Raw genomic sequence first — 12977 nt, 5'->3', positions numbered from 1 at the left:
AGTGGCCGCTCTCGGGAATTCGCCGATGGCGTACGGCTAAAATTCACCGGACTGTCCGGTGTGCACCGGACTGTCCGGTGAGCCAACGGTCGGCCGGGCCAACGGTCGGCCGCGGAATCTGCGCGCGACACGTGGCTGGGCCAACGGTCGGCCGCGGAATCTGCGCGCGACACGTGGCCGGGCCAACGGTCGGAAGGGGGCACCGGACTGTCCAGTGTGCACCGGACATGTCCGGTGCGCCAACGGCTCCCAGATCTGCAACGGTCGGCCGCGCCATTTTAGGAAGGAAATCGGGCACCGGACAGTGTCCGGTGTGCACCGGACTGTCCGGTGCACCCGACGACAGAAGGCAAGATTGGCCTTCCAGATTTGCTCTCAATGGCTCCTAGCTGCCTTGGGGCTATAAAAGGGACCCCTAGGCGCATGGAGGAGGACACGAAGCAACCTTAGAGCATTCTTGATCATCCACACTCAGTCTTTGCGCATTCGTTTGTCATTCTCAGTGATTCGAGCTCCATTCTAGTGAGAACTTTGAGATAGTCTTTTGAGCTCGATTCTTGGCCATGTGTGTGCGCATTTTGCTGTGGATTTGTGTGTGTTGCTTCCCTCCCTTACTCCGTGCTTCTTTGTGAACTTTAAGTGTAAGGGCGAGAGACTCCAATTTGTGGAGATTCCTCGCAAGTGGGATAAAGATAAGCAAAGCAAAACATCGTGGTATTCAAGTGGGTCTTTGGACCGCTTGAGAGGGGTTGATTGCAACCCTCGTCCGCTGGGACGCCACAACGTGGAGTAGGCAAGCGTTGGTCTTGGCCGAACCACGGGATAACCACCGTGTCATCTCTGTGATTGATCCTTGTTGGTTATTGTGTTTTGTTGAGGACTCCGATCTAGCCACTTGGCAATTATTGTGCTAACGATTAACCAAGTTTTGTGGCTTAAGATTTTGAAGTGTTACAGGATCACCTATTCACCCCCCTCTAGGTGCTCTCAATTGGTATCGGAGCCGTTCTCTTCAAGAAAGGGACTAACCGCCCGAAGAGATGGATCCTAAGGGCAAGGGGATGGTGATCAACGACAAGGAGAAGGAGACCTTCGTCAACGAGCCCAATGATGACAAGCCCACCGACTCAGGCTCGGGCCACAAAAGAAAAGACGGGAGGAAGAAGAAGACAAGGCGCATCAAGGAAATTGTCTACTACGACAGCGACGAATCTTCCTCCTCCCAAAAGGACGACGACGACCACGATAGACGAAAGACGGTTAACTCAAACTTTTCTTTCGATTATTCGCGCATCCCGCATAGTTCAAATGCTCAATTGCTCCCCATTCCACTTGGCAAGCCCCCTCACTTTGATGGAGAGGACTACGGATTTTGGAGCCACAAAATGCGTACTCACATGTTTTCTCTCCATCCAAGCATTTGGGAGATTGTGGAAAGTGGAATGAAATTTGATAGCTCGGATAGCCCTGTGTTTATTAATGAACAGATTCATAAAAATGCACAAGCTACTACTGTGTTGCTAGCCTCTTTGTGCAGGGACGAGTATCACAAGGTGAGCGGCTTGGACAATGCCAAGCAGATCTGGGACACCCTCAAGATCTCTCATGAGGGAAACGACGTCACCTTGCTCACCAAAATGGAGTTGGTGGAAGGCGAGCTTGGACGGTTCGCGATGATAAGGGGCGAGGAGCCGACACAAACATACAACCGGCTCAAGACCCTTATCAACAAAATAAGGAGCTACGGGAGCACGCGATGGACGGACCACGACGTCGTCCGCCTAATGCTAAGGTCATTTACCATTCTTGATCCTCATTTGGTGAACAATATTCGTGAAAATCCCAGGTACACCAAGATGTCGCCCGAAGAAGTTCTTGGGAAATTCGTTAGCGGGCGAATGATGATTAAGGAGGCGAGGTACGTGGACGACGCCTTGAATGGTCCGATCAACGAGCCGCAACCCCTTGCTCTCAAGGCAACACGAAGCAAGGAGGCGCTACCTAGCAAGGTGGCACAGGTTGAGGCGGCCGGACTTAATGATGAAGAGATGGCTCTCATCATCAAAAGATTCAAGACGGTGCTTAAAGATCGCAAGGGACAGCCAAGCAAGACCAAAGCCAAGGGGAAGCGCTCATGCTTCAAATGCGGTAAGCTTGGTCATTTTATTGCTAACTGTCCCGACAATGATAGTGATCAGGATAAAGGGAACAAGAGGGAGAAAAAGAAGAACTATAAGAAGGCAAAGGGCGAGGCTCATCTTGGCAAGGAGTGGGATTCGGACTGCTCCTCGTCCGACTCCGATAATGAAGGACTCGCCGCCACTGCCTTCAACAAGTCATCCCTCTTCCCCAACGAGCGTCACACTTGTCTCATGGCAAGGGAGAAGAAAGTAAGCACTCCTAATACTAGTACTTATGCTTCTTCAAGTGAGGATGAGTCTAGTGACGATGATGAGATAGATTACTCATGCTTATTCAAGGGATTAGATAGAACTAAGGTAGACAAAATTAATGAATTGATTGATGCCTTGAATGATAGGAATATACTGTTAGAAAAGCAAGAGGATTTGTTGTATGAAGAACATGATAAATTTGTAGAAGCTCAGAAATCTCTTGCTCTAGAAATTAAGAGGAATGAAATGCTCTCTAGTGAATTATCTTCTTGTCATGAAACTATTGCTAAGTTAAAAAGTTTTAATGATGATTTAAATGCTAAACTAGAAGTAGCTAGTAAATCTAATTCATGTGTAGAAATTTTTGAAACTTGTAATAGGTGTAAAGATTTTGACATTGATGCTTGTAGTGATCATTTAGTTTCAATTTCTAAATTAAATGAGGAATTAGCTAGTCTTAATGCCCAACTTAAGACTAGTAAGAATGAATTTGACAAGCTAAAATTTGCAAGGGATGCCTACACGATTGGTAGACACCCCTCAATTAAGGATGGACTTGGCTACAAGAGGGAAGCCAAGAACTTGACAAGCCATAAGGCTCCCATCTCCACCAAGGAGAAAGGAAAGGCCCCTATGGCTAGTAGTGTGCAAAAGAACCATGCTTTTATGTACCATGATAGGAGACAATCTAGAAATGCTTATAGGAGTTGTAATGCATATAATGCCTTTGATTCTCATGCCATGTTTGCTTCTAGTTCTTCTAATGTGCATGATAGAAATGTTGGTAGGAGAAATGCTATTCATAATTTGCCTAGGAGAAATGTTGTTAATGTTCCTAGAGAAGTAAATGAACCTTCTACAATATATCATGCTTTAAATGTTTCTTTTGCTATTTGTAGAAAGGATAGGAAGATAGTTGCTAGAAAATTAGGGGCAAGATGCAAGGGAGACAAAACTTGCATTTGGGTCCCTAAGGATATTTGTGCTAACCTTGCAGGACCCAACATGAGTTGGGTACCTAAGACCCAAGCATAAAATTGCCTTGCAGGTTTATGCATCCGGGGGTTCAAGCTGGATTATCGACAGCGGATGCACAAACCATATGACGGGGGAGAAGAAGATGTTCAACTCCTACATCAAGAGTAAGGATTCCCAAGATTCAATTATATTCGATGATGGGAATCAAGGCAAGGTAAAAGGGTTAGGTAAAATTTCAATTTCTAATGAGCACTCTATCTCCAATGTGTTTTTAGTTGAGTCTCTTGGTTACAATTTGCTATCTGTTAGTCAACTATGCAATATGGGATATAATTGTCTATTTACAAATGTAGATGTGTCCGTCTTTAGAAGAAGTGATGGTTCACTAGCATTTAAGGGTGTACTAGATGGCAAACTTTATTTAGTTGATTTTGCAAAAGAGGAGGCCGGTCTAGATGCATGCTTAATCGCTAAGACTAGCATGGGCTGGCTGTGGCATCGCCGCTTAGCACATGTGGGGATGAAGAACCTTCACAAGCTTCTAAAGGGAGAACACGTGATAGGTTTGACTAACGTGCAATTCGAAAAAGATAGACCTTGTGCAGCTTGTCAAGCAGGTAAACAAGTGGGAGGAGCACATCACAGCAAGAATGTGATGACCACTTCAAGACCTCTGGAGCTGCTACATATGGACCTCTTCGGACCCGTCACCTATCTAAGCATAGGAGGAAGTAAGTATGGTTTAGTTATTGTTGATGACTTTTCCCGCTTCACTTGGGTGTTCTTTTTGCAGGATAAGTCTGAAACCCAAGGGACCCTCAAGCGCTTCCTCAGGAGAGCTCAAAATGAGTTTGAGCTCAAGGTGAAGAAGATAAGGAGCGACAACGGGTCCGAGTTCAAGAACCTTCAAGTGGAGGAGTTCCTTGAGGAGGAAGGGATCAAGCACGAGTTCTCCGCTCCCTACACACCACAGCAAAATGGTGTGGTAGAGAGGAAGAACAGGACGCTAATCGATATGGCGAGGACGATGCTTGAAGAATTCAAGACCCCCGAGCATTTTTGGTCGGAAGCCGTGAACACGGCTTGCCACGCCATCAACAGGGTCTACCTTCATCGCCTCCTCAAGAAGACTTCGTATGAGCTACTAACCGGTAACAAACCCAATGTATCTTACTTTCGTGTATTTGGGAGCAGGTGCTACATTCTAGTGAAGAAGGGTAGAAATTCTAAGTTTGCTCCCAAAGCGGTAGAAGGGTTTTTGTTAGGTTATGACTCAAATACAAAGGCGTATAGAGTCTTCAACAAATCATCGGGTTTGGTTGAAGTCTCTAGCGACGTTGTATTTTATGAGACTAATGGCTCTCCAAGAGAGCAAGTTGTTGATTGTGATGATGTAGATGAAGAAGATGTTCCGACGGCCGCTATACGAACCATGGCGATTGGAGAAGTGCGGCCACAGGAACAAGATGAACGAGATCAACCTTCTTCCTCAACTATGGTGCATCCCCCAACCCAAGGTGACGAACAGGTAACTCAAGTGGAGGCGCATGATCAAGGGGGAGCACAGGATGTTCAAGTTGAAGAGGAAGAAGCACCTTAGGCACCTCTAACCCAAGTTCGAGCGACGATTCAAAGGGATCATCCCGTCGACCAGATATTGGGTGATATTAGCAAGGGAGTAACTACTCGCTCGAGATTAGTTAATTTTTGTGAGCATTACTCTTTTGTCTCTTCTATTGAGCCTTTCAGGGTAGAAGAGGCCTTGCTAGATCCGGACTGGGTGTTGGCCATGCAGGAGGAACTCAACAACTTCAAGCGCAATGAAGTTTGGACACTGGTGCCTCGTCCCAAGCAAAATGTTGTGGGAACCAAGTAGGTGTTCCGCAACAAACAGGACGAGCACGGGGTGGTGACGAGGAACAAGGCTCGACTTGTGGCAAAAGGTTATGCCCAAGTCGCAAGTTTGGATTTTGAGGAGACGTTTGCTCCTGTGGCTAGGCTAGAATCAATTCGTATCTTGCTAGCATATGCCGCTCACCATTCTTTCAGGTTGTACCAAATGGATGTGAAGAGCGCTTTCCTCAATGGGCCAATCAAGGAGGAGGTGTACGTGGAGCAACCCCCTGGCTTCGAGGATGAACGGTACCCCGACCACGTGTGTAAGCTCTCTAAGGCGCTCTATGGACTTAAGCAAGCCCCAAGAGCATGGTATGAATGCCTTAGAGACTTTTTAATGGCTAATGCTTTCAAGGTTGGGAAAGCCGATCCAACTCTTTTCACTAAGACTTGTGATGGTGATCTTTTTGTGTGCCAAATCTATGTCGATGACATAATATTTGGTTCTACTAATAAAAAGTCTTGTGAAGAATTTAGCAGGGTGATGACGCAGAAATTCGAGATGTCGATGATGGGCAAGTTGAACTACTTCCTTGGGTTCCAAGTGAAGCAACTCAAGGACGGCACCTTCATCTCTCAAACAAAGTACACACAAGACTTGCTGAAGCGGTTTGGGATGAAGGATGCCAAGCCCGCAAAGACTCCGATGGGGACCGACGGACACACCGACCTCAACAAAGGAGGTAAGTCCGTTGATCAAAAGGCATACCGGTCAATGATAGGGTCATTACTTTACTTATGTGCTAGTAGACCGGACATCATGCTTAGCGTATGCATGTGTGCTAGATTTCAATCCGATCCTAAGGAGTGTCACTTAGTGGCAGTGAAGCGAATTCTTAGATATTTGGTTGCTACGCCTTGCTTCGGGATCTGGTATCCAAAAGGGTCTACCTTTGACTTAATTGGATATTCAGATTCCGACTATGCTGGATGTAAGGTCGATCGGAAGAGTACATCGGGGACGTGCCAATTCTTAGGAAGGTCCCTGGTGTCATGGAATTCTAAGAAACAAACCTATGTTGCCCTATCCACCGCTGAGGCCGAGTATGTTGCCGCAGGACAGTGTTGCGCGCAACTACTTTGGATGAGGCAAACCCTAAGTGACTTTGGCTACAATCTGAGCAAAGTCCCACTCCTATGTGATAATGAGAGTGCTATCCGCATGGCGGAAAATCCTGTTGAACACAGCCGCACAAAGCACATTGACATCCGGCATCACTTTTTGAGAGACCACCAGCAAAAGGGGGATATCGAAGTGTTTCATGTCAGCACCGAGAACCAGCTAGTCGATATCTTTACCAAGCCTCTAGATGAGAAGACTTTTTGCAGGCTGCGTAGTGAGCTAAATGTCTTAGATTCGCGGAACTTGGATTGAACTGTAGCATACATGTGTTTATGCCTTTGATCATGTTCATTCTGCATTTCGTTGCTTATTATGGTGCTCAAGTTGTACAAACATTCCCTGGACCTCACAAGTCCTTGTGTAAGTGATGCACATATTTAGGGGGAGTTGTGTTACAACTTGACCCTTTGAGACTAACCATATGCTTGAGTTTGCTTGATTTAGTCTCGAAGGAGAATTGAAAGGGAAAAGGTGGACTTGGACCATGAAAGACTTCCACTGCACTCCGATGAGAGGGTAACTTATTCCAAGTTCATCTCATGAACTCTTATTGCCATTTGCTCCTAATTGAAGATTTTGGTGAGGCAATGGGGTTATAGGGCCAAGATTGATCCCGTTTTGGTGCTTGATGCCAAAGGGGGAGAAAATAAAGGCCAAAGTGATAAATGGATCAGCTACCACTTGAGAAATTTTGAAAATAGTAAAATAGAGCTTTTTGTTTTGTCAAAACTCTTGCATTGTCTCTTATGTCAAAAGTTGGCCTCTTGTGGGGAGAAGTGTTGATTATGGGAAATAGGGGGAGTTTTTGAAATCTTTGATCAATCTCTTCTGGAATGACTCTCTTTATGCTTCAACATGTGTGTTTGACTTAGAGATAGAGATTTGAGTTTGATTTGCAAAAACAAACCAAGTGGTGGCAAAGGATGATCCATATATGCCAAAATTGAATCAAAATAAATTTGAGTTTTATTTGAAGTGATATTGCACATGTTCTAGTTGCTTTATGTTGTGTTGGCATAAATCACCAAAAAGGGGGAGATTGAAAGGGAAATGTGCCCTTGGGCCATTTCTAAGTATTTTAGTGATTGAGTGCCAACACAAGTGCGTAAATGTGAATTTATGCTCATGGATGGACAAAGTGCAAATCAAGAGTAAAGGTATGTTTCTAAGCCTTAGTACATTGGTTTTGTGTACTAATATACTTGTCTAAGTGTTAGAAACAGAAAGAAGAAGAAAAGAAAAGAGGTGAAAAAGGCTTGGCTGTGTTCAGCCAAGACTCAGCTCAGTCTGGCACACCGGACTGTCCGGTGGTGCACCGGACAGTGTCCGGTGCGCCAGGCTGACTCGACGTGAAGTGGCCGCTCTCGGGAATTCGCCGACGGCGTACGGCTAAAATTCACCGGACTGTCCGGTGTGCACCGGACTGTCCGGTGAGCCAACGGTCGGCCGGGCCAACGGTCGGCCGCGGAATCTGCGCGCGACACGTGGTCGGGCCAACGGTCGGCCGCGGAATCTGCGCGCGACACGTGGCCGGGCCAACGGTCGGAAGGGGGCACCGGACTGTCCGGTGTGCACCGGACATGTCCGGTGCGCCAACGGCTCCCAGATCTGCAACGGTCGGCCGCGCCATTTTAGGAAGGAAATCGGGCACCGGACAGTGTCCGGTGTGCACCGGACTGTCCGGTGCACCCGACGATAGAAGGCAAGATTGGCCTTCCAGATTTGCTCTCAACGGCTCCTAGCTGCCTTGGGGCTATAAAAGGGACCCCTAGGCGCATGGAGGAGGACACGAAGCAACCTTAGAGCATTCTTGATCATCCACACTCAGTCTTTCCGCATTCGTTTGTCATTCTCAGTGATTCGAGCTCCGTTCTAGTGAGAACTTTGAGATAGTCTTTTGAGCTCGATTCTTGGCCGTGTGTGTGCGCATTTTGCTGTGGATTTGTGTGTGTTGCTTCCCTCCCTTACTCCGTGCTTCTTTGTGAACTTTAAGTGTAAGGGCGAGAGACTCCAATTTGTGGAGATTCCTCGCAAGTGGGATAAAGATAAGCAAAGCAAAACATCGTGGTATTCAAGTGGGTCTTTGGACCGCTTGAGAGGGGTTGATTGCAACCCTCGTCCGCTGGGACGCCACAACGTGGAGTAGGCAAGCGTTGGTCTTGGCCGAACCACGGGATAACCACCGTGTCATCTCTGTGATTGATCCTTGTTGGTTATTGTGTTTTGTTGAGGACTCCGATCTAGCCACTTGGCAATTATTGTGCTAACGATTAACCAAGTTTTGTGGCTTAAGATTTTGAAGTGTTACAGGATCACCTATTCACCCCCCTCTAGGTGCTCTCAAGAACGAGGTGTGGTGTCCTAGTGGCGAGTTGGAGAGGTGCTCGCAGGGCACAACCACCTCCTGCTGTCGGCAACCGCCTGCCTCTGGCGCTGTCATGTGTGCTGCTTCTGCATGCGTCCGCTCCACCTGCTGTGGGTCAGGCTGAGTAGGTGCGGTCTCGATCAGCATGTGTTGGTGGTGGCCAAGGCTGTGTGGGGCGATGTGCACGCCGATCAGGGGGCCATGCCGGCGGTGGGAAGGGAGGTCCATCCCGAGGGCGGTGGCACGACAACGCTGAGAATTAAGGCGCAGCCACGACGAGCACGCACCAGAGAGGCTAGACCGACCATGCGATGGCCATAGGAGCTCGACGACATGGTGGCGGCCTGAACGGGACAAGCACCACAGCCATGGATGCGAGCTCAGCCTGGGGAAGGGGACCGCCGGCGGGGAGGGGAGGGAGGAGTGGCCGCGACGCACTCTAGCGTCGTGTGGGCGCAGCCGGCGAGGGGGGAGCGGCGCGAATGAATCCGACGATGCGGACGCGAGGGCTTTAGATCCGGCGGCAGAGTAGAGCGGGTGCGTCGGACGCACATAGTTGCTTCTGCTACTTGGTACCCTGGGAGGACCAGAGAGTGGAGGGAGCGCAATGCTTGAGGAGGGCTCGATGTCGGCCATGGCGAGACCGACCTATGCGGTGGCGGCTTGCTGAGCGGCGCTGCAGGGGCACAACTAACAAGTGTCGAGTTCTTGGACATCTCGCGTCCCGGGCAGGGAGGCTCACCAACCTAGGATGGCTAGGAGGGCCGACGGCTGGAGAGGAGCCACCCCTAGGAGCAAAGGATGAGCCTCCTAGGGCGGCAGCACGGAAGCTGGTGGCCGAACCTAGGGCAGAGAAGGGGTGGAGGCTGTGGGGGTGGGAGGGAGAGAAGAGAAACTGACTCTGGTACCAAGTTATAGTGGGAAACTCTTGATTGTATTATATAGAGGTGGTGATTACATATATAGACACATCAGCATAACCCTAATTGGCAAGCAGCCCAATAATTAATCACTACCGGACTCGCGTTCTTTGCCGAGTGTATTTACACTCGGCAAATTAAGAATCGAAAAAACAACAAAACATTTTTAAAATTATGCGAACTACTCTCCTCTACCACTACCCATTGTCATATTCATCACTCTATCATTTTTCACTATTATTTTGAATCAAATTTACATATTTTGTGAACGTGAGATTCGAACTCGCAACCTCTCTCTCGCAAATACCCTCCTCTAACACTACACTACTACATCAATTATGTCTATATTACGTTTTTATTCCTCATGTGCTATAACAAACCGAGAGTAATTTGATTATTTGAGGCACTAAATGAATTCATTTGAAAATGTGACCAACTATAAAGTTGCATAACTTTTCAAAATTTACATGTTCTATTTTAATAGTTTATACATCCGAGGTAGTTTACAAAATTTGAATTTCAAATTTGAAAACTTCACACGAATTTTTCAATGGTAAGATGCTTTCAAATCAAAAAATTGTCAAGTACAAAGTTTCATTATATTTCAGGATCTACAACTTTTATTTTGGTGGTTTTTCCATCCGAGGTAGTTTGAAAATTTTAAATTTTAAAATTCAAACATAGTTTTGCATGACAAGATGATTTCGAACCTAAACATTGTCAACCACAAAGTTTCATAACTCTTCAATACATACAACTTTCATGTCGGTGGTTTTTTATTTTGAGGTTGTTTTCAAAATTCAAAATTTAAATTTTTAAAATTCAAACGTAGTTTTCGTTGACAATATAACTTCAAATGGAAAAGTTGCCAACTACAAAATTTTATAATTCTTAAGATCTACAAAGTTTATCTTGGTTGTTTGATGATTTGTTCATCTCACATGATGGTTCTAACAAAATGCACAAATCTTACACATCTCTCTTGTAGTTTCATAAACTACTAGAGAGATATATGTTTTATGAACAAATTTAATTTTATTTCGTCATATGAAGAATTGTTCAAAATATAAATTGTACATCACGATGAGTTATAAAAATTTGTAGTTGAAAACTTTTTTATTTAAATTAATTTACTGCTTTGAAATGTGATTTTTAAATTGTCTTTATCTAGTGTTGAAAAAAAACCATTCGGTAAAGAGCTTTTTTGCCGAGTGTTTTCTTTTACCGAGTGTTTTTTGCGTGGTACTCGACAAAGAGCTTCTTTGCGGAGTGCCCGAAAAAAATACCCGGCAAAACATTTGACACTCGGCAAAGAGCCGAATTCCGGTAGTGAATAGTGCCGACCACACACAGTCTAACACTAACTTGAAATCCTAAATTCACCACGCCTTGAAACACTTGCAAGCAGCTTTACGCCTATAAGCATTTTTGAAGATTGAGCCAATAAATTCTTGAGATTGACAAAATCACTATAGACGCCTCGCTGGCGCGATGGGAACATCGTCTACCACAAAGTATAATACAGTGAAATTCCGATGATGACTGAAACGAACACAAGACCTAAGGTGCTATTAAGGCTTTTATAATTATTAGATGGTTCTTGTAACAACTAAGCTAGATGGCATTTGGAGTTGGAGTGTTGAGAAATCTCAATGGAAAGCGGTGCATTTGCAAGGAGAATAAGGAAATGGAAGAACATATATGAATACTAATCTTGCTAAGAAAGGCACGCACCCATTTTATCCTCCTGTCTAAAGGAACTAAGGTCTAAGGATGTGCACTCGAATTTCTGTTTTACATATGTTAATGGATCCATCAATCAGTGTGTGTATGTATATATACTTGTCACTTTCCAATTAGCGATGCAGCATGATCCCCATAAACCTGCTCGCTATATATCAACTGATCTCCTCCGATGCTCCTTTACTATATATTATATTTGCTCCTCTCCCTTTAGTTCTTCCATTGTTCATCGTCAGAGAAAAAAGGCTTTCAATCTTTCGGCTTCATCTTCAACCTCTTCATCTTGCCTAAGCGTGCGTCGTCATGAACGGTTCCGACTGCCATGTGATGGACGACGACGCGGCGCCGAACGGTTCCAAGGCGGTGACCCTGCTGTTCCGCCTGTCCACGCTGGCGCTGGCGCTCACCTCGGCCGTCGTCATGGCCACCGCCAGCGAGTGCACCATCTACGGGCTCGACGGCGACGCGACCAGCGTCACCACCTTCAAGGACTACCAGCCCTTCGTGTAAGGAATACGTGCCATTTCGTTACGTTCTACCTGCGTTGCGTATGCATGCATTCCGGCCCGGAGTAATTTGCTGTGCTCTCTGTCTGCACCTGATGCAGATACCTTGTAGGGTCCAACATCGCAGCGACGATCCTGGAGGTGGCCGCGATCTACGTGCAGATCGGCAAGGGCGACGACGGCGAGGATGCGCCCATGACTCCCCGGGTCGTCCTGGTTGTCGTCGACGTCGCTGTGCAGATGCTGCTCTACTCGGCCACCGGCGCTGTGTTCGTGGCGGTGATAGCCTACGGCCCGCAGATCAGGGCCTGCGGCGGCGGCGGCCACTTCTGCGATCAGGTGCACAGGTCCAAGACCATCTCCTTGGCCGCTAGCGTCTCTGCTGTCGTTGCCGCCGTCGCCAAGGACGTGGTGCTGCCGTTCTCCGTGTGGCCCAATCCGTCACCATAGCCGCTGGACCTTGCCGTCCGTGCGTATGTAGCATGGCTGTCGCTGGTAATTTTAAGTTACCACTAGCGTAGAAATGGGGTACAAAGGTTGGAAAAACTGATTTTCCCTACCAAAACTATGTATGTGGGACTGAAGGCTCTATGTCATTTTAGACTTTTAGTCACGGTCAGGCAAAACAGTAACGAAGGCTTCAATTCTCCTCAAATCCATCGAACTTACGATAAGTAGTCCCGCAGCATTAAAAAAAAGATTGTCAGCCTTATTAATTTCTATCGGTATTTAGAGCTGTCACCGAAAATTAACTAATTTCCGTCGACCTCTGTCTAGCCGATAAAAATTAATTATTTTTTGTTGACTATTGACACGGCTGACAAAAGTTATATAACTTATGTCGGCATCAGTAGGCTACGAAAGTTAGGCTAATAAAAGCATCTGTCAGCCTCATCGGGTTGTCCCCTACTCGTGGTCTATTTTGCTTGCACCCCACCTGCATCGCTCGTTGCGGTGCCCTCACTGCTCGTCGTGCACCGCTTGTGCCACCACGTCGCTCTCGCGTCGGGCCTGCCCCGCCTGTCGTTGCCCTCCCCCCTAACATGTCGCCTG

At 46.8% G+C, this 12977-nt stretch overlaps 1 protein-coding gene across 1 annotated transcript; it reads left to right on the top strand.

The window, feature by feature from the left end:
* Positions 1 to 11721: 11721 nt before the first annotated feature.
* On the top strand, positions 11722 to 12374 carry LOC103655162 (CASP-like protein 1U2). The gene is made up of 2 exons (XM_008681957.1): positions 11722 to 11924; positions 12026 to 12374. Exons 1-2 carry the CDS (start codon positions 11722 to 11724, stop codon positions 12372 to 12374), a joined length of 552 nt encoding a protein of 183 aa, XP_008680179.1.
* Positions 12375 to 12977: the final 603 nt, after the last annotated feature.

This window comes from Zea mays, chromosome 4 (assembly GCF_902167145.1).
Source record: "Zea mays cultivar B73 chromosome 4, Zm-B73-REFERENCE-NAM-5.0, whole genome shotgun sequence".
NCBI lineage: Eukaryota > Viridiplantae > Streptophyta > Magnoliopsida > Poales > Poaceae > Zea > Zea mays.
Note: the sequence above shows the minus strand (reverse complement) of the source record. Positions and strands in the feature narration are given on the sequence as shown.